Genomic DNA, 22,577 nt, shown 5'->3' with positions numbered 1-22,577 from the left:
GTGCATGGGAAGCACCTACAAACCAACACGCACACAAAGCTACTCAACAAATAGTGGAACTCTTCCTGAGTTGAAGCCTTATGTCCACATCCAAGTGTGCATTTATGCCTTTGGGGCGGCAACCCCTCCTGAAAATTTTTTGCTATTTGGAAAACATACATAGCTGGAAATGCTTTGAGGCAACTTCCTTTCACCCAGACAATTGGACAGTGGCAACTTAACCTCTCAAACCTTTGGATGAGCCTTCTTACAAAAAACAAGCTGGAAAAACAAGTAGGATACCGCTAGCCCACTCCAACAATTCAAATGAAATGTTGACCCTCCATAGCAAAGTTTGAGGTTTCCAAACCACACACATAAGTCTGATGGTGTGGCTTCAGCATGTTGATTTCCTAAAATACACATATTCTTACCCTTAACACCACATTCAGAAGGGGCAATTTCAGTGCAACCCTCCGAGTTTTCTTCACCCTGGCAATTGAGTTTATGTAACTGAGAGACAATAAAGAAGTGTATTTCATTTTTTCTTTCCCACAAACTGTAGTCAAATCTCCACTGCCATTTAAGGCAACCTTGTGCTTGTTTAAGAATATTCCAGCTGTGTTTATGGTGTTTCAGCATTTCCCTGCCAAAACCCTTGACAAATGAATTGGCCATATTTTCAGGGATGTTGGAGAGCACAGACTGAATTTAGCCATTAAATCTTTATTTGCTTTTTGCTATAGCTGATCAGGACAGGATATTAAGATAGGACTTTTGATACTAAGACACACAGAGAGAATGTCATTCTTGCTCGCATTTTAGTCCTGCCTACAAGATACCTCAATATTCAGATAGGTGGAAATTTTGATCACTTGCCTGCTGGATTACTGACTGCATTTTTTCATTTTTCTAAATACTGTCTTTTAGTCTCACCTCAGTGTTGAGATTTGCCAGCTCTGTAGTAGGTCCTGGTCTGAACATAGTCTCAGGCACCGTAAATGAATGATGTCTCCAGCTTTCCTTTTTTGAATTTTTGTTTTTCATGATACATGTCCATAGGCTCAAGGATTTCCTGTTCCACCCTCCCAACCCTGCCAGTTTTAATTCAGTTAATTCCAAATCGGGCATGGTGCATTGGAGTGTTAATCTTTGTGCCTCACTGCTATACCGCCAGCGTGTGTTTAATGAATCTTGCCACAGCTAAAAGGATACAGCAAGGAAAACTGACTGCGTTATCTTTCTTTGACTGTGAATTTACAAACAAGTTTTCCATAGCTTGGACTTTTCCTCCACATTGCACAAGCGTCTTTAAATTATGCTTCAGCTTCAGTTGAAAAGCAGCAGGCTGCTGCACCCTGCTCAGAGAAGTAACCGAAAAACAAGAGGTCCTGGCATTGTTCACACTTTGAAAAGTATTTGAACTTTTGTAAGTGTGTGTGTGTGTGTAATAAGAATTCATCTGGTTCTCTAAAAATTCTCTTGCAGCTCAGAGGAAAGCTACAACACATGAGCTGAGATCTTCTTTCAGTTGAAATGACAAGTGTAATAGATGTGTTCCAAAATCATCTCTGTGACAGAGCTATGTGCTTTCCATAGATCCTGTCTGTAGGAGGAAATTACTTTGCAAAACCTTTTAGCAGTCAATCACTTATCTGTGTTAGCAGCAAGAAGGGAAGCCATGGAAGTGAGAATTCAGCTCCTTTCCTTTCTGTTAGCAATCTGTGATATTCTCAAAATGGAGATAAGTAATTGCAAGGTGAATTACGAGTTGGCCACATTAATGGAAGTCTTTCTTTTTCTGATTGTTTTTATTTGCAATTATGTATTTAGAGATTTTAAGATGATCATTTGCATGTGATTATACCAGCATACTTCCCCCAACTTAAAAAAAAAAAAAAACTCTTTCATCATCCTGATGCCTGTGTCTCCCCTGGCCTCACTCCCAATCTGGTCCCTCCCCCACTGGCATTTTTTTCTATAGCCAAAACTGCGGAGACTCCACGTCAGATGTTCTAAAATAGTTGATGCCTGGTCCGTGGTCAAAACCCAGCAAACCCAGAACCTCATCTTTAGTACAAGATGGGAAAAAAGTAAAACCTAAGAGATACCTGTTTGTAGAAAGCTTTCTAATTGGCCGTGGAATAAAGCCAGCAGGTAGTGTTCATGTTCATAGCTTATGTGACCCAGTGCTAGGAACAAGCTGCAGATTACAGACCAAATCCGTAAGCCAGTGTGTTTTCAGTGGTGTTGAAAGTTAAAATCTACCCGTAGGACTAACATGACCACCTGTTGGAGAGAAATCACGCTACCATTCCAAGAAGCAATTTGTTCTAAAGTTACATAACTTCATGCAGAGTGGCACAGAGATTGAAAAGTTTCAACATGAACTCCTACTTTATAAATGACACAATCTTCTCTTAAGTAATTGAACACAGCACACAGTACAGAACTTGACAGAAACCCCTAAGGAGATAGCTTCTCAGTTACTGAACCACTGCCAGTAGAATGGAAAGGTTAAAGAAGTCATCATGTTTGTCAAATCATTTCTTGGATAGGGTGAGGACTTTATAATTAGGAATATCAGTCAGGTTTTTAATTGCACGTTTCCTGGAGGGAAGGGCAATGGTTCGAGTTTATAATTTTACTGTTCTATTGCTGACAGTTTTCTTCTGCGGTCTGTTAATTGTTCTGTCATTCTCACCAAGTTACTTACACAAGTTCTGCTTTTATGAAATGGTGGTAAATGCATAAACTGTGCCTTATTGGGTTCTTATTGACATCTTGCGTTTTTTAATGCATTTAACGTCCCTGTGGAAATGGTCGGTTTGGTGCATGTTCCTAGAGAATAGTAACAAATGAAGTGAATTACAATCTTCCTGACTATAAAACCAGAGTCAGTAGAGGCTTCTTAGGAGTTCAAGTTGATCTCCATTAGATGATTTACTTTTGTTTCCATTTGTAGCCTCAAGATCAAAAATGGAAAAACAAAGATCTCTTAGTGTGATTTTGCCTGTTAATGTTGGTGATGATCCTAATGTGTTTGAAGCCGTGTTACTTTACAACAGATGGTAAATTTGGGACTCTGGAGTTTTAGAGGTTATCATCAATAGGAAACCAGCAGAGGCGCTGTCATCTGTCTCAGACAGACTCTATTACACACATCATCTAGATGCCTTACCGAAGGCCACTGAATTGCTTTTACTGATGACAAAAGCTACAGTCAGTCTAGGTACAGGCATTGTGTTTAAATAGTAAGTTTTCTCAGCTACTATGCTATGAGAACTGTATCAAACAGCTCAGCATTCATAGCAAGCTAAACTTCGTTCAGGCTTCTTAAGACCACCTTAACAAAGTTATGAATCCCCATATACTGAGACTTTTGTATATTAAAAAAAATTACAGCATGATGCTGAAAAGAATGCATTGGCTTCCTGTCATGGCTGGATGCCATTCTGCTTTGGGAGTGCTGGACAGGTGTTGCTTTCTTTTAGTGCTGGTTGATTAAAAGATGCTACTACAATATTGACTTGATCATCTTACCAGGTACACATACGAAGCCAAGGAAAATACCTTATGGCTCATGAATTGATTTACATAAACCAAACAATCTGCTGGTTGTTTGAATGTAAAATGTTCTATTTTGCTTATTGGCCACAGGGGCAGCAGTCTCATAGTGGTGATGCCAGGATTCTGCTTGCCTTCATTCACTCTGACTCGACAATAGGCTGCAGCCTCTCAGTGTTTAGATCTGCTTCATTTGGAAATCTTTTAAGTAGTAATAATAATAATGTTTTGAGGAAATTGAGTGGAACACTAAATTATCCTCTGATACCTAAGTTCAAACTGTGCAAGGCTAAAGAAGCTGAAAATCAATGCACTTTTAAAGTCATTAGAGATCATAAGTGAAGTAAGTCTGTATTGCTTTAGCTAAGCTTTTAGTGTGCAGTGGTATTATTATAAAATCAGCCTGAATCTGCATTAATTTCACAGTCTTTTTCTCTAAGAAGCCCAAGGGCGCATGATGAATAAAATGTAAATTTCAGAAGGCAGTGTTTTTATTAGTGAAATGGGCAATGAGCCATGTAGTTGGAACAGTGACCTGTGTGGTGGCCAGTGCAAGAAGCAGAAGCCAGCACTATAGATTCTAGTTAGCTTATACCACAGGAAAAAGCAGATATGGAAAGCTTTGTGGCCTCCAGGTAGACATTCAGAAACAAGTACGTTGTACTGGGTTTATTAGACTTCCAGTTAAATCTTGGCTGTGATTCACAAGTCATTATTTTAAAAAGTCATGCAGATTTTTTGTGCAAATAAGAAATTCCATGTAAATTTTTTATTCTTTACTATAATTACACTGTTGAATATTTTCAGAGTAATAGAACATTTACCTTTGTTAATGATTAATAATTACCAGATTGTTTGTCTTGGGTTTGGTATATTTGCTTGCATTTATATAGCATCAGTTTCTATTTGTACATTTGTATTTTTAACTTACCTAGGAGGGATTAGATATATTTATTTGCTGACATTTTGAGCTCGTGAACTGCATTTGCTAATTTGCCCTTTGTGTGAGTATTTTCTTATTAGATTCTTTGAAATCCGCGATAAAATTTGAAATACAAAGCCCTGATGTGTGGATGCCCTCAGTAAAGATCATCAGCCAAGGAGAAAATGAAAAATGGCAACTTTTTATTTTAGGAAATGCAAACTAGATCTTGTTAATTTCAAACCCTGTGGCTTAAAAAAAAATGTGCCCAACTTCATTCCCTAGTTTCCATCTAAAAAATAAACTAATAAATAAATCTTTCTGCTTTGGTCAGACTAGCAGGTCAGCATGGTGAATTTAAAAAAAAGCAAAGTAAGATGAAACCAAAGAGAGAAGTTGTTTATTTTTATGTACTACTGAGAACAGTGTCGTCTTGTGGCAGTTCTCGTAGACTGTGTTGGTTTAACAAGCGTCCAACCCTTTTGTCTTGTTGTTTTTTGTCTTTCCTGCTCCCTGTCCCCTTGTTTCCCACAGGCTGTGCGTTTGTCACATTTTCTACAAGGGCAATGGCACAGAATGCAATCAAAGCCATGCATCAGTCTCAGACCATGGAGGTACTGTATCATCTGCCCTTTCTTTGTTTTCTTTGTGCAAATGGTGGGGAATGGTAAAGCAATTCTCTCCTGTGTGGATTGTTAACATGACAATCACAGATTTAAACTTTCACCGTCTTACTTTCCATTCTTTCATTCACCTTCCCTTTCTCCCTCCTTGCTCGCGCTCCTGCCCTCCCTTCCCCCATCTCCCCTCCTGCCTCTCTCTCTGTGTCTCTTTCTCTCTCTGCATTTTTTCTCCTATGACCTGAAATGCATTAGTAAAGCCTTCCATTTGTTCTACAGTTATTGTTTGAGCCTTTTATTTCAGCCGCACAGGTCTTGCGATGTAAACTGTTGATGCACTTTAAGCAAAGTGTGATTCTGGACCTAAAGCATCAAATACATTCCCCACCCCAGGACTGGTATGGATTAAATAATAACAGCCCCACCCAAAGTGCTGCTTTCCTTGTGCTAATTCACAAGGATCTCTTTGGTTTTGTTTCTGCTTTTGTTTTTGTTTTTTCAATTTGGTGTCAAGTTGATCTAGTCAAACAGAGTTGTGGTTTTGCACCTCAAGAATGTTGGAGCAAGTTAATATTCCTCCTGCTTACCAGTGAGAACATTAATTTATGCTTTTCCCCCTGAAAATTTTTAAATGAGCAGTAACAAACACAAAGGCTCAAATGTGGTCTCTTCGTGAGAGAAGTTGGCTTAGGGGGAAGATAAGTCCCCTGGTGCAGATGTGCACCCACAATGCGGATAGATGGCTCTGTACTTTGAGTCTGTGATTTGGGTCATGGCCTTTCGAAGTTTTGCACAAAAGCATTCTAAGAGTGATGTACTTACTTACTCTGTATTGTCTGATAGAATCACTTGGGAGTGCATGTTCTGCTGTATTGTGTATACTGTATCTTTGTGTATGGATGATCCTTTCTGGAGGTGGCCTTGTGGTGTTAAACTATGTTTTCATATTTTTTGGGGAAAAAGACATTTTCAATTTTAATGTGCTAAAGATTTCTTTATTAATTGTTTGTGCTTCTTTTTTCACTCCCATTTTGGGGAGTTTTATTTTCTGTTTGTTATTTGCAATGCTGCCTCTCCCAAAGCATGCTGGGAGTCAAGTGATCGTTATGCGTTGTTTTGTGGGCAACTTTTTTTGTAGTGAGTCAAAAAGTGGGTGGAGGGGGGAAAGGAGTGTGCATGGCATTGTCACTAAGTGTTTACTGGATTTTTTTTTCTGAGTTGTGATTCCAGCATTGCAAAGCCTATTGTCTTTTTTGAATGTTCATTTTGACTTTGATATTTAACATATCTTATATAATCAATGTGTTTTCTTTTCAGTGCAATGCATTTTTAAGACACTCCTACCCCCACCTGAAGGCAAGCTCAGGTGAAAACGAGCCATGCTAAGAAATAATTAGCTGGATTTGAAATACCTAGAAATCCAGTCCCGTACACCACATAGTTATGTATGTGCTGGTGTTCTGGTTTCCCCTTTCTTTTACCTGGGACTGTTCCATCATCAGTTCCCCTGCCTGTTCTAGCTATTTTTCAGTTTGAAGACAATGAATGGTACTAAGAAAACAAAAATTGAAAAGTCTTAACCAATATTTATCTTCCATGTGTGTTTCATTCTTAATTATTTTTATCTTCTGTAATTCACTAATTTGGACCCAAATTGGTCTCACCTTAGATAATTTTGTAACTGCAGTTCTTTCAAAACTGTGAGAAACAGTGCCATCCTTCCTTCAGAGTTCCCCTGTAACGCCACAGAGAGTACCAATGGAGGCTGGGTTCTCCTGTCTTACTGTAGCAGGAGGGCTCGCAGAGAAGAGACAAGGGGGGAGCCCAGACCAAGAAAACATGAGGTTCTGAGCATAGAAAGTATTTGTTACAGGGTTTAGAATGTATTTTTTTTTAAATTCTTGATCCTTTATTATTATGTCTCTATTGTTAAAAGCTCTGGTTTAATATGTTTATTTTTAGATCTGGACATCCACACTGAAAAGGGGACTCTATTCAGACAATTGTATTTCTTGTTCCATTAAAAACAATAACATTTAAGTAGAACATTGCATATAATGCAATCCCACTGTAATCGTATCACTGAACCAGCTTGGTTTTCTACATTACTTTCAGGACTCTGATACACATCTCTAATCAAGATGTTTTATCTAACCCAAACTTATATGAATCTTAAGATCTTAAAAACCATTGATTTTATATTGTACTACCCATCTCTCCACCTTTCCCTACATCCCTTTTCCCCCTGTTTCACAGTATAGTCATTTTTAAGTCATAACCTTTAGCCAAATCTTTTTTTTGCTTTCATAGCACTGTTTAGTACTTAAGAAGTGAAACAATGAAGGTACTGTTGGAAGGGGATGCTGTAATGTGTAATGAAACAAATGTTACACAACAGTAATACCCCTTTCCGTGCAAAACCCATTCTCTGTGTGACTTCTAGATTCAGGCTATTTTGCTGTCTTTACAGTGACAAAATGTTGAAGAATGGAGATGATAAATAATTAATTCTGGAATTTTTTTCAGTGGAAATATTATTTTTGTGCTGTTGACTGACATTTAAATTTCATGCAACGATTCTGCCTACCAGACCTGGAAACTGCTAGGCTGGAAGTTCACGGGCTTGGTCCTCTCATTTTTTCTCACTTAAAAAAGATAGATAGATAGATAGATAGATAGATAGATAGATAGATAGTTAGTTATGAAAGAGAGAGGGGGAATTCAAGACTACTGCCCCGGAAACTGCACAAGATGATGGAGGCAGGGCAGACATACAAGTTTGTTTCGTTGAAGAAAGAAAAATGACCCAAATGGCCTAGAAGAGAAAAGCTCAATTAAATAAGGATATAACCGTTCTGAGAAGAGAGAGAGAGGTCTATTATCCTGCTGAGTTTCAATAAAAGTTTTTATTTAATCACTTGGGTCGAATTACTTCTTTTTACCTCAGCAAAATTTAGCAGCTTTAATTGTGGTGAAATGTGTAGGCAAGCCATACTGAGGAAGGAGAAAAGGCTGCAGAGGGAGGCGGGTTGCTGCTGAGTGCTTAAAGCAGCAAGTGTTTCAAAGGTGCTTTGGAAAGGAGAGCTTCCTGCTTGAGTTGGAAGGATGTTATTTTCCCAGATGATTTTATCTGCTTCAAAAATGAATTCAGCCTGTTTTATAACCCTGGCCATTTATTTGTTACTACCCCTACTCTTTGCCTTTTAAAGGAAATTGAAACTGGGAAAATTTGCGAGAATGAGAAGATTCAGGGAGTTAGGGAAATTTAGGGAAAGAAGCTCCATGGACTCCTCCTCCTGCCACTTACAATGTATCTCTTTTCAGTTAGATGGTGCTTCTGTTGGACTGCTTTTGCTTTTGTTACTGTCTTGGGGTTTTGGGGTTTTGTTTGTTGGTTGGCTGGTTGGTTTACAATGGGGATTTCAGATAGAATGGATACAAGAAGGAAAAAGAAAGGTCTTTCTGATAAGACATATACAGTTACTTTGGCCAGTGCCTATGTTTTCTGAATGTCTCCTTTTGCATACATTTCCTAAAATGAAAACCACTTCTCCCTATTATTGCCAGATTGATGTGGTACTCACATTTCCAGTATTAAAAAACATGCAAATAAAAATGAGAAAATAAAGAAATAAATGAGAGAGATTGTTTCCATTACCATTGCATTTTCCTCCTTCTGTTATCTTCTGATTGCATCAAGTCCATCTCTAAGGCAAGTAAACCAGAAAGCTTAATTCAAGAACAGGGGTAAAGTGTGTTGTTGCAAAGGAAGTCCTGGAAGGTTGAAGGAGCCCACGTGAACACAGAAGGAGAGGCAGTAGAATCATTAAAACAAGGAAAGCCCAAATCCCCCAGAGAAGCCAATGATAATATCTGAAATTTTCTGTCAGTGCTACCCGTTCAGAGAAGAAGGAGTATCAAACCGTTTATAAGTGTTTCCACTGTGCTCCAAGGCAGTCTGAGAAAGAGAGGGCCAGTGCTGACTGAGTACCCTGAGAGGAGTCAACCACGCTGTAACTTCCTCTTCGCTTTCCAATGTGTCTGACCACAGGGCTGCTCTTCACCTATCGTGGTGAAGTTTGCTGACACTCAGAAGGACAAAGAGCAAAGGCGTCTGCAGCAGCAGCTTGCACAACAGATGCAACAGCTCAACACTGCCACCTGGGGGAACCTGACGGGTCTGGGCGGACTCACTCCGCAGTACCTGGCGGTAAGTATGAGAGAAGTTAGTGTGCGAGAATGGGCCCAGTGCACTGTTGAAACCTGCTTTCTCCCTAAGTGTGCTAAGGAATTCATTGTCAGTAGGTTTTGAGTCTCAGAAAATAATTGAGATCAGCATTAATGCAGGATAGTTTTCTGAGCTACATTGATTAGCTTAAGAACATAACTAATGTAGTTCTTGCCTGGTGATGTCTGGGCAGAAGTCCCACCGGTGATTCAAAGGCTCAGCCTTTGACAGATAAGACACAACATGCTTACTAGGTGGTTCTTTAACAAGAATCTGAGGCAGTTCTGGTAAAGAACCCACTATGGGTGTTTTTTTTTTTTTTTTTGGTTTAATAAAAATTTTTTTAATTATTTATTATTTAACTTCATTAATTACATTGTATTATGTGACACAGTTACATAGATACTTGGGTTCTCCCCACCCCTCCCCAAACCCTCCCACCATGGTGGATTCCTCCACCTTGTTGCATAACCACAGCTCAAGTTCAGTTGAGACTCCCCCATTGCAAGCGTATACCAAACATAGAGTCCAGCATCTTATTGTCCAGTCAAGTTCAACGGCTTCTTAGGTATACCCTCTCTGGTCTGAAGACAGAGCCAGCAGAGTATCATCCCAGTCAATTGAAAGCTCCAACATACCATCAGCAAAAATTTACATCATTATGGAATTAATTGACATAGTAATGAGTAACCAATATGTTAAAAGTAGATGCGAGTTCCCAGCCACCTTCTGTGACCACCTCACCTATACTTCAATTTTAGTTTATACACAACATATAACATACATAACATAACATGTTATACATAACATATCATCTTAAATTAAGGCAAACATGTGGTATTTAACCTTTTGGGATTGGCTCATTTCCCTTAGCATTATGGTTTCCAGTTTGGCCCATTTGGCCACAAAGAACTGCATTTTGTTTTTTTTGATAGCTGAGTAGTATTCCATGGAGTAGATGAACCATAGCTTTCTTATCCAATCCTCTGTTGATGGGCATTTTGGTTGCTTCCATGTTTTTGCAATTACTGATTGTGCTGCTATGAGCATAGGAGTGCATGTTGGTTTCTCATAAAACAAGTGTTCTGGATATATTCCTAGGAGTGCTATTGCTGGATCATACGGTATGTTGAATTTGAGTTGTTTGAATATTCTCCATACTGATTTCCATAGAGGCTGTACCAGCCTGCAGCCCCACCAGCAGTGGAGTAGGGATCCCTTTTCCCCGCAACCTCGCCAACAAGTGTTGTTGGTGCTTTTATTCATGTGGGCCAGTCTTACTGGCGTTAGGTGGTACCTCATTGATGTTTTAATTTGGATTTCCCTTATTGCCAGGGAACTTGAGCATTTTTTCATATGTTTATTTGCCATTTGGGTTTGTTCCTTTGTGAAGTGTTTGCCCATTTCCCGTGCCCATTTCTTGAGTGGCTTGTTTGTTTTGACATTTTGGTTGTTTTGTAGCTCTTTGTATATTCTGGAGATCAGCCCTCTATCACCTATGTCGTATGCGAAGATCATCTCCCATTCTGTGGGTTGCCTTTTTACTTTGTTGATTGTTTCTCTAGCTGTACAGAAGCTTCTTAGTTTGATGAGGTCCCAATTGTTTATTTTGGTCTTGATTTCTACTGCATTTGGAGTCTTTTTTAGGAAGTGAGGGCCTACCCCTAAGTGTTGCAGTGTGTTTCCAACATTTTCTTCCAAAAGTTTGAAGGTTTCTGGATGTAGGTTTAGATCTGTTACCCATTTAGATCTGATCTTAGTGTATGGTGAGAGATGTGGATCTATTTTTTTGTTTCTGCAGGCTATTAACCAGTTGTCCCAACAGCATTTATTGAACAGACCTTCCCATTTGCCTGAGTTCATCTGGAAGCACAAAAAACCACGGATAGCTAGAACCATCCTGAAGAACAGGAAGTTAGCAGGGGGAATCACAGTTCCGGACCTCTGGACATAGTATAGGGCAGTGGTTATCAAAACAGCGTGGTACTGGCACAAAGATAGAGAGGAAGATCAATGGAGCAGAATAGAAACACCAGAAGGAAACCCACACAGATACAGCCAAATAATCTTTGACAAAAACACTATGGGTGATTAATAGGACCTAATTGAGATCTCTTGCAACCAGGCTTTTTATCATTTTGGATTTTCCCAGTGGAACGGTATTGACAGTATATTACTTTATCTATTTGAAACAAACAAAAAAAGTCAGGCTCCACAGACCTTTTTCTTTCATCTGTTACATTTCATGGTTTCTGAATTTTTGTTCTTTTTCCTTTCTGCTCTCCATTTTGTTTTTATCAGTGTCTTTATTGAAATCCTGTGACTAGAATTGGAAGTTACTTGCCTAGTAAGAATGAGCAGGACAAAGTGAGATCTAGCTCACTGTAACTTGAAAGGGGCATTTGTGGTAATCATGTGACATGGGAACTAAAGGCAGTGAAGAATCTTCCATCTAAGTTTCTGAACTTCTCATTTATTCATTTAATTTTCATTTTGTGAATTTTGGTCTTCTATCTCAGCCCCAAGAGAGAAAAAGCATGCATATTCAGACACTACTGTAGTGTCCTGATTCTGTTACTGTACGTGTTTATTCTCCCTCTTAAGGTGGTATCATTCATTAGCTGTACTTGGTAGCAGAAACTATACACTATATGGTTGTGTAAAGAGTTCTCCCTGTCACCTTGAAAGGTGAGCTTATCCTGATGGTTAAGATGAGGAAGGGGAGGTTTAAAGAGGCTGTTTAACCTCATCCCAGATTGCACAGTTGTTAGTGGTCAGTGGGATTTTAGCTCCACATGTCCTTTCTGTCTTGTAAGATTGTTTCTGTGATGGCCCTGTGGATACAGCTCGGATTATGTTCGTCTTTTACCCCTCCCATCCCAGTGCTCAGTGGGTCTGCTAGGATATGGCGATTTAGCACACCACTGATTGTAACAAGCATACTGTTCCCATCTTTATCTGAGTTGTTAATATCTGACCGTTGACCAAGTTCACTCCCACCTTCCAGCTATTTCTACATCTTTTTTTTATTTCATTTCATTTTATGACACAGTTTCCTAGGCTCTGGGATTCCCCAAACCCCTCCCCAGACCCTCCCCCCATGGTGGATTACTCCACCTTGTTGCAGTATTACAGTTCAAATCCAGTCATGATTTTTTCATTGCAAGCATGTACCAAGCATAGAGTCCAGCATCTTATTGTCCAGATAAATTCAACAGTTTCTTGGGGAGACCATCTCTGGTCTAAAAGCAGAGCTGGTAGAATATTGTTATGACCACTTAAAAGCCATAACATAATGTCAACAACAGTTTGCAACATTATGGAGTTAATTGGCATGGTATTCTCCCATTCTGTGGGTTGCTGTGAATGTTCCCTTTGCTGTACAGAAGCTTCCTAGTTTAATGTAGTCCCATTTGTTTATTTTGGTCTTGATTGCTATTGCTTTTGGTGTTTTTTTTAGGAAGTCAGGGCCTACACCTAAATCTTGCAGGGTGTTTCCAACATTTTCTTCCAAAAGTTTGAAGGTTTCTGGATGTAGGTTTAGGTCTTTTATCCATTTAGATTCGATCTTAGTGTATGGTGAAAGATGTGAGTCTATCTTCTTGTTTCTGCAGGCTATTAACCAGTTGTCCCAACAGCATTTAGTGAAGAGACCTTCCCAGTTGCCTGGATTGTTGTCTGTTTTTTTGTCAAAGATTATTTGGCTGTATCTGTGTGGGTTCCCTTCTGGTGTTTCTATTCTGCTCTATTGATCCTCCTCTCTATCTTTGTGCCAGTACCAGGCTGTTTTGATAACCACTGCCCTATAGTATGTCCAGAGGTCCGGAATTGTGATTTCCCCTGTTAATGTCCTATTCTTCAGGGTGGTTCTAGCTATTCATGTTTTTTTGTATTTCCAGATGAACCGTTGTATCATTTTTTCCAGTTCTATGAAGAATATTTTAGGTAATTTGATTGGGATTGCGTTGAATGTATATATTGCTTTTGGTAGTATGGACATTTTAATGATATTGATTTTACCTATCCAGGAGCATGATCTGTTTCTCCATCTTTTGAGGTCTTCCTCAATTTCTTTTTTAAGTGTTTTGTAGTTTTCTTCAAAGAGGTCTCCTATGCTTTTGGTTACGTTTATTGCTAGATACTTCATACTTTTCTCTGTTATTTTGAATGGTATCTTGCTGGTTAGATCTTTTTTCATCTTGGGGCTGTTTGCATACACTATGGCTGTTGATTTTTGTTCATTTATTTTGTACCCTGCCACTCTACCAAACTCTTGTATAAGTTCTAGCAGTCTCTGTATTGAGTCTCTTGGTTCTTCTATGTAAACGATCATGTCATCTGCAAATAGTGAAAGCTTGACTTCTTCATTTCCCATTTGAATTCCTTTGATTTCTTTTTCTTGTCTTATGGCATCTGTGAGTACCTCGAGGACTATGTTGAATAGCAGTGGTGATAGCGGACATTCTTGTCTTGTTCCAGATCTCAGTGGGAAGGGTTCCAGTTTTTCTCCATTCAGTATGATGCTGGTGTTGGGTTTTCATATATTGCTTTGATTATGTTGTGGATTGTTCCTTCCATGCCTGCCTTGGTTAGGGTTTTTAGCATAAAGTGGTGTTGGATTTTGTCGAAAGCTTTTTCTGATACTATTATATGATTTTTATTCTTCAGTATTTGGATGTGGTGTATCACATTTATCGATTTACGAATGTTGAACCATCCCTGCATTCCAGGGATGAATCCTACTTGATCTTGATGAATGATCTGTCTGATGTGTTTTTGAATTCTATTGGCTAGGATATTATTGAGGATCTTAGCATCAATGTTCATCAGGGAGATTGGTCTGTAGTTTTCCTTCTCTGCTAATTCTCTATGTGGTTTTGGAATTAAGGTGATGTTGGCTTCATAGAATGAGTTTGGAAGGGTTGCTTCCTTTTCTATCACTTTGAAGAGTTTATAGAGGATTGGGGTTATCTCTGCTTGGAATGTTTTGTAGAATTCTGCAGTGAAACTGTCTGGACTTAGGCTTTTCTTTCTTGGGAGATCTTTAATCACTGAATCAATTTCTGCCTGGGTTATGGGTTTGTTCAGGTCTTTTGTTGCCTCTGGGCTAAGTTTTGGTAAGTTGTGGGAGTCTAAGAACCTTCCCATTTCCTTGTGGTCTTCTGATTTGTTGGAGTACAGTTCTTTGTAATAATTTCTAATTATGTTCTTCATGGTTACCGTGTTTGTCGTTACGTTGCCTTTTTCATCCTTGATGCTGTTAATTCTCGCTTTCTCCTGTTTTTTCTTTGTCAGTCGGGCCAGTGGGGTGTCTATTTTGTTTATCTTCTCAAAAAACCATCTTTTTGGTTTGTTGATTTTGTGTATAGTTTTTTTATTCCTATTTGGTTTATCTCCTCCCTTGTTTTGATGATTTCTTGTTTCCTATTATTTTGGGGGGTCATTTTGCTGCTGTTTTTCCAATTCCTGGAGGTGTGTGTTTAATTGCTGTATTTGGTGTCTTTATTGGGCCTTGACATAAGCACCAATTGCAATGAGCTTACCATGTAGCACTGCTTTGGCGGTGTCCCACAAGTTTTGGAAGTTGTATTTGAGTTTTCATTGGTTTTCATAATTTTTTTATCTCATCTTTAATTTCTTCTCTGACCCATTGTTCATGTAATAGCATATGGTTCAACATCCAAGAGTTTACATATTTCCTAGGGCATTTTGAATTATTGATTTCCAGTTTCACTCCTTGGTGGTCTGAGAAAGTGCATGGTATGATTCCAATTTTTTTGAAGTTAGTTAGACTTGCTTGGTGCCTTATCATGTGGTCAATCCTGGAGAAGATGCCATGGACTGCTGGAAAAAAAAGTATATTCTTCATCCGTAGGATGAAAGGTTCTGTAAATATCTACTAAGTCCAGTTGTTCTATTTTTTGTGTGAGTTCTGTTGTTTGTTGAGTTTTTGTCTTGTTGATCTGTCTATTGGTGTTAGTGGGGTGTTGAGGTCTCCTAGGGTTATTGTATTTGCATCTGTGTCTCCCCTTAAGTCCGTCAGTAACTGCTGCACGAAGCTGGGTGCATTGGTGTTTAGCATGTAGATGTTTATATTGGTAGTCACTTCCTGATGGATCATTCCTTTCAATAATATAAAAACTTCCAATTCGGAGATCCTGTCTTCTGCTGTACCAGTTCTGGTGGATAAACCCTCAACTTTGTGCTGCAAGTCAAGGATCTCATTTTTGACTAATTTTGTTTCTGTGATCTGTGATTTTTTTTTAATTCCTTGAGCTCCTCCCATGGTTTTGCATTGTCTCTGAAGAATTTTATAATTATTTTTCTGAATTTCCTGTCTGATAGTCAATTTCTTCATCTGTCATCTCTGCGATTGACCAGGCCTTTGGGTGACTTTTTGGAGTGGCATTGGCTACTTCCTCTGACTCATTTCTTTTCCTGTGACCTCGCCCCATGTCTTTGTGTTTTCTGGTATTAGCCTCTGCTACATTGTTGGGGTACTTGAGATTTAGTGCTCACTTCTGTGTAAGTACTGCATGCTAGCCAATTGCATCACTGGAGCTCTTACTGCTTACTTCTAACCCTTGACCTCTGCTGACACCTTGTGGGTGACCCTAGTTATTGCTGACCTTGAATTTTTTTTTTTCTTCTTCCTGGTGTGCTTGCTTCCCCTCCCCTTTCTTCATTCCCACAACTCTGCGATCTTGTGGGCACCTCAAACCAGAGTGATTTTAACTGTAGATATTAGGTCTCCCTTATGTGAAGTTTTCATGGCCCTGAAATTGACGCAACCTAGTGCGGGAGGGTTCCAATTCCCAGGTTCACCCAGTCTCTTTGTTTCTCTGCCTAGGCGCCCTCTCCTCTGGCTGACCACCTGGTTCCAAGCCTGCTGCAGATTGTTCAGTTCAAGCACCCTTCACCGTGTTTTGTTCCCAAGATCCGCCTGCCCCTCACCGCCTGCTAAGGGCAGGTTCTTCCCTATGTTAGTGACTCACCGAAGTTTGCTCCCCAAATTTTGCTCACAAAATTTCGCTTGAGTCTCCGCAGCCTGGGGCGCCCTCCTTCACCCGTTCAGGTTGCAGGTCACAGCCTTTTGTGTCTATTTCACTGTTATGTACCGACTTTCTCAGTCCTGGCGGCACTGGGGGATTTCCCACAGTGGTCCCTGCGATTCTCTTCCTCTCACACTCACTTCTGTCTGCTCCTGTCCCTCACTTTCCGGCCCCGGTCACATCGGTCTAGCTCTGTCGGCAATCTTGACTCCTCCTCTCCTGTTTCTACATCTTCTCCACAAGGATCTCATGAGCGATTCTGTCAGATGTTCTGTTAAAAAGACATGCTCTGTCATGTCATTTTTCTGACCTATCAATCTGGATAGGTTTTTTTGTTGTTGTTGTTGTTGTTTTGTTAAAAGATTTATTCATTTTATTACAGCCAGATATACAGAGAGGAGGAGAGACAGAGAGGAAGATCTTCCGTCCGATGATTCACCCCCCAAGTGAGCCGCAACGGGCTGATGCGCGCCGATCCGAAGCCGGGAACCTGGAACCTCTTCCGGGTCTCCCATGCGGGTGCAGGGTCCCAGTGCTTTGGGCCGTCCTCAACTGCCTTCCCAGGCCACAAGCAGGGAGCTGGATGGGAAGTGGAGCTGCCGGGATTAGAACCGGCGCCCATATGGGATCCCGGGGCTTTCAAGGCGAGGACTTTAGCCGCTAGGCCACGCTGCCGGGCCCGGAAGCTTTCTTTAAAAAATAATGCGTTTGGTTTAATGGTTGTTTGTTTTTCACAAGTTTGAGTTGTTCAAGTATTAACAGTCTATCCGTTTTATTGTGCTTTTCAGAGGTTTATCTAAATATGACATCCAACTTACCTTTTCCTAGTTCCTATGAGTCCAGTTTCCCAAAGCAAGACCTTTGCGCCTAGCCTCACCCAGTCTTGTGGCTCATCTCTTAAGGTGCAAAACTCACAGAAATGACTGGCACATGCTCTGTGACAGCATCTGCAAATTATTTCCATACCTGAAGGAAGATTAATCTGAGCCTCAATTCTAAGAACACATTTTGATAAGCACTTACTGTGCTTTTCCTGTCAGGGGGCTTTGATTCCAGTGTAGCAGTGCTTGTTCAGACCCTGTTAATTTGAAACTGCTTTCCTCAGACATGGGTCTGGCTCCCGAGGCAGTCTCCGTCTCTGTGTTGACTGACATATTCTACCCTGGTTCTCTCTTGGAAATAGCCTAGGTTTAATGGTGCTTAGCTGAATAGGTGTTACTGGTTCCACAAAATACCCTCAAAACTAATTTAATTTTACTTTAATTCTTTTTTTTTTGAAGATTTATTTTTTATTGGAAAGTCAGATTTACCGAGAGGAGAGACAGATTTTCCATCCACTGGCTCACTCCCCATGTGGCTGAGCTGATCCAGAGCCAGGAGCTTTTTCCAGGTTTCCCATGCAGGCACAAGGCCCCAAGACTTTGGGCCATTCTCCACTGCTTTCCCAGGGACCACAAGCAGGGAGCTGGATGGGAAGTAGAGAAGCCAGGACACAACCGCACCGATATGCAAGGCAGGAAGTAGCCCCTGTGCCATCATGCTAGGTCCTGCTTTAATTCTTTAAAAATCTAATATAAGGAGGGGAGTTGAGGAATAGAAGCATTAAAAAATGAAAAACTCAGTTAAACCTAAGATATTTCTGTGTTAAAATGGGTGATCCCTTCCTTCCCTCATTCACGTATTTCTTTGTGTGTTTGTGTGTGTGTCTGTGTGAGACAGAGAGAGAGAAATTAATATATTGCAAGGAATGAGTGAACACTGAAGATGCTTTTCTGGGTGTCACACCCGTAAGTCCCACAATATTATTGTACTCAAGACAGGTTTAATTGAGTACTGACATTCCACTCTGCTTGGTACTCACTCTCATGTCAGTTGATACGAGTCCGTTTGGAGTCATCTCTGATTGTAGAGCTTTTCTGATAGATCAGAGAGACCTGCACTTGATGAGAGGAACAAGCAGTGTTCCATGTTCTGTTTTGCACAGCTACAAACACATTCTGAAAGCTATTTTAAGATAGTGAATCCATCCTGCTCCTCCCCATCATGGGGTACTTTAACAGTACTTCTGTAACAGATTGGCAAAATTGTGCTTTGTTGTGTTCACATTTGAACATTGGCAATAACTGCATGCTTGTACCATATCCAAATTGTATCTGTGTTGACCTATTTTACCAAATTGAGAATCAATCCAGTCAGACACTTAGGACAGCTATTACATTAACCTACAGTTCAAATGCATTGGGCAAGGATGGGAGCCCTTCAGAGCAGGAGCCGTGTGTCTTTGCCTGTGGCACCCACGGGTTCTGAGGCAGGAAAACGTGCTTTTTGAAAACTACAGAGAAATGCAGAGAGATGTTGTCTCTTTTTTTAAGAGTCTATAGTGAAGCATAGTTTCAAATAGGCCTTTTCTGCGTTGGTCAACTTCTTTGCCAAGGAAGACGCTCAAGAAAATGGTTGTTTACCTGGTCATACAGTGACACTATAATTGCACAGCTAAGAGTAGGTACATTTATGTCCAGTGTTATGGTAATGTTCTTATTTTAGCCTAAAAGAGTCAGGGAGTCCATGTGCTTCTAATGAGAAATTAAGGAAACTGAACTGAAGGAAAGGAAGAGGGATAGAATGTACCTTGATTGACAGAGATGAGTTAGAGCAATGAGTAGACTACAGAGAGATACAATTAGTCATGCTATGTTAGTTTCAATAGGTTTAACACCTGGTTGTTTAAAAGAATAAATTGATTGTTTTAAGGCAGCAGTGTTAGTTTCCCCAGCGTCTGTGTTTCTTATTAAAGATTAGGCATTAATATGGATTTACACTCCCAACTCTGGGGACCGTCAGTCCATCAATAGGCAGTAGCAACTGACTGTATACATGTCAAGGAAACTGGAGTTACTCTCCGGTGGGCACTGTCTGATTTTAACACCTCTTCGTTCCCTTGCAGCTTCTGCAGCAGGCCACCTCCTCCAGCAACCTGGGTGCATTCAGTGGCATTCAGCAAATGGCTGGTAAGTTGTGATGCGTGTCTGTCTTTTGGACCATGTCCAGAAGGGAAAGAAAAGCGGGGGGGAAATAAGAACTATTTTCCTAATTTGGGTTGTTAAAATTGGCACCTGCCACTCTAGGGAAGCTCTCCCACCTCTTGTACTTCCTGCATACCCATCACTGGGCGTTGGCAGTAATGCTACATCTCAAGGGGGTTGATGTTTTTGTTTTTATTTTCATTTATCCAAAGAAGTTTTTTTTTTTTCACTTATTTCTTCACTGACTCATAGGTCATAGGGTAGCATCGTTTGCTTCAAGGTTTTTGATTTTCTTATTTCTTCAGCAACACATTGGTCATACAATAGCATGTAATTTAACTTCATGTTGTTGTAAATTTCTAATTTTTCTTCCTGTTGTATATTTTGTTTTATGGTTTCTCATTTAAGAGGATTGTGGTTACTGTGTGATAGACAGATGTGAAGATAGAATTTTCATCTGTGCTTCCAGATTAAAGATGGACTCCCAATGAAACTGTTAAATATATCTTGACACTAGGATACTGAAATCTCTGCTATTGTCCATACCTACAATGTCAGGATATGCTGAAATAGCAGAATGATGGACTTACTACTAATTATGAAACACTATACTATTTTAATGATAAAGGGGAAATCAGTGAAGGGAGGTAGGTTTGGGGAAGCGGAAAGCAAATCCCAGAGCCTGTGGAACTGTATCATAAAATAATAAAATTAATACATTTAATATAAAAATTACAGTTATAAGAGGAAGGAGCTGAGAATTTCTGTGCAGTATACTCTCCAGCCATGTGCTGTTTTTGTAAATGGTTTTGATTGCTGGGGTATTCCGAACAAGATTCCTATATCTGAGGCAATGAAAATGATTGACATCCCTCTAAAATTTTAATAATAGGGAGTCAATAAAAATGTTCTGACCTCCATAATGAAAGCCAAGACTGCAGGCCTTTTTTTGATACAGTTTGCAGTCCCTTGATAACGACAGACAATTAACATGGTGCCTTTTTTTTTACTTTAGTAACTCAGTTGACAGAATTGTGCATCCGAAGCTTTTACCTGGAAGTATAATCTTTGTTCTCTAGAAAATCAAAGTGTAACTGCATTTGAAAGCCTGCTCATTGAAGGATTCTTTTGTATAATGAGCTGTGCCAGTCGTAACTGAGGTGCAGTGATTAGCGAAAGGTCATTCCTACTGTGCCACCTTCCATGCTGATATCCTGACTTAACACTGAGCCAGGGAAGGCAGTATGTGCAATAAATCAGAACACAGGTGCCCATTAACCTGCCGCGAGAAGCAGTTAGAACACTTTTTGCTTGTTTGATTCCAGAAGGATAAGGGAGAGAGAGAAGGCAAAGAACAGGTTTTTGGCATATTCAAATCAAGCAGAGTCTGCTTTAATCAAGGACACCCTGAATCAATGAAACGAACCTGAACATGCAACATAAAAGCCAAATATCTTTATCTGTCACTATGAAAATTTTCCTGTGCTTATTTTTTTTTCAAACACATGTTCATGTTTTTTCTTGTTTCACTTTGAATGACTCTGGAAAGATTTTCAAGAACTTGCTCCCTCTGTGTGTTTTGGATGGGCAGTCCAGCCTTTCACTGTGGCCCACAGGCTAATGGTGGCTCCCTGTGTGGTGGTGTGCATTGGTCTCTAATAAAAAATACTGCTGACTTACATTCTGAACATTAGATCCATTCGCATTTCCAGCATCTACTGTGCCACCTTCCATGCTGATATCCTGATTTAACACTGAGCCAAGGAAGGTAATATTATGTATCATGATGTGATTGTGGTGGATGACTTCTGAATTATTAGGAAAAATATATCTTGAGATGATATAGTTAAATCATTGCAGTATTTATGAATTAAGCTTTCATGAGGAAATTAAGAATTAAGAATCATGTTGAATGGTTGATTTCTTTTTTCATTTTGAGAAGGCATAAGTAAAATACTCAGAATTCTCTGTGATTTAGAAGGGGGGGGGGAAAGACCTCCCAATTGTAAGCTCTAAAATAAATGTCCTATTTGTCACATCTCTAGCTATCGGAAGGTTCTGATAATATGGTCCCCCCTTACATGCAAAATTAGGGACTTTCCTTGGAAGAAGCACCCAGTCTCCCACCCCACCCCTGGCTCTCTGACTCCTCCTGCAGTTGACTGGATCCTGAGGCTAATGCTGAGCCTGTCTTCCTGGGTGGGCAAAATGCTCTGTCATTTTCCATTAGGATACTTGAGCCTTTGCTATACCAGCAATGGGTCAGGATGTTAGCATTTGGGTGCTCTGTGTGCCCCTGTGAAATCTCAAGGTACCTGTGAATCACCTTCCAAGGTGCGTGTAGAGATCTTAAAAACATCTGTAAATGCTCTGCGTATTCTAAAATAACCACTTCTTGAAACTCAAGCATATTAAATTCAATGTGCTGTCTGTATAGGCTGTGAAATCAAAAGCTATACAGTCTGCTGTGAACCATCATCTTGACTATCTAGAGTATTCAAGATGTAGATGTCACAATTTTGTCCTCTGGGCAGTTTCTATGAAGAAGTATAATCAAGTCCTTCTGTTGCTAAATATTTGAAAGACTGAAGCTTCGGAGTAGTATTTACCCAATAAAGTTATATGACTGCTCTTGCTCTGTCCCAAAAGTGTGATCTAATGTTTGCCCTTCACATTTGTCTGTATTAGTATCATGATGTGATTGTGGTGGATGACGTCTTAGAAGCTTCTAAGCAGTTACTTAAAAGCAGCCTTCTCAAGTCCCCCAGTTGTGAGAGGAATTCTCCTCTTCTTTCCTTCCTTCTATCCATCCATCCATCCATCTATCTATCTATCTATCCTTTCTTCATTATTCTCTGCCTCCCTCTCTTCCCTCTCTGACTAATCTGGATTTAATCTGTGCTGCAGTCCACACTCAGTCTCAAGACACCATGGACTCACAGCTCATGGACTTAGCTCTTAGTCTTGTGAAAGATGCTGATGACCATTTTTGAGTGAATGAATGAATAACTACATTTTGATAGGCATAAGTATAGATTTTAGATATGTTGTCACTAGAACTTACATGTCCAGGTTTTAATTAAGAAATTTGACTTTACTGTTATTGTAAGCCAGTGTGTGTGTGTGTGTGTGTGTGTGTGTGTGTGTGTGTGTGTATGTAGGAGCTAATGTCAGTTTTTTCAGGAA

The 22,577-nt window shown here is 39.9% G+C and overlaps 1 protein-coding gene across 17 annotated transcripts in view; it reads left to right on the top strand.

Moving 5' to 3' along the window:
* The window catches only part of CELF2 (CUGBP Elav-like family member 2), a 557,307-nt gene that overhangs the window by 481,466 nt on the left and 53,264 nt on the right, over window positions 1-22,577 (top strand). For all 17 annotated transcript variants that reach the window (XM_058669492.1, XM_058669491.1, XM_058669481.1 and 14 more), the window contains 3 exons: window positions 5,003-5,082; window positions 9,140-9,298; window positions 19,313-19,376. In XM_058669492.1, coding sequence (XP_058525475.1) covers window positions 5,003-5,082; window positions 9,140-9,298; window positions 19,313-19,376 — 303 coding nt within the window. The remainder of the gene's footprint in view (window positions 1-5,002; window positions 5,083-9,139; window positions 9,299-19,312; window positions 19,377-22,577) is intronic.

Source organism: Ochotona princeps, chromosome 10 (assembly GCF_030435755.1).
Source record: "Ochotona princeps isolate mOchPri1 chromosome 10, mOchPri1.hap1, whole genome shotgun sequence".
NCBI classification, from domain to species: Eukaryota; Metazoa; Chordata; class Mammalia; order Lagomorpha; family Ochotonidae; genus Ochotona; species Ochotona princeps.
This window is presented reverse-complemented; position numbering and strand designations above follow the sequence as displayed.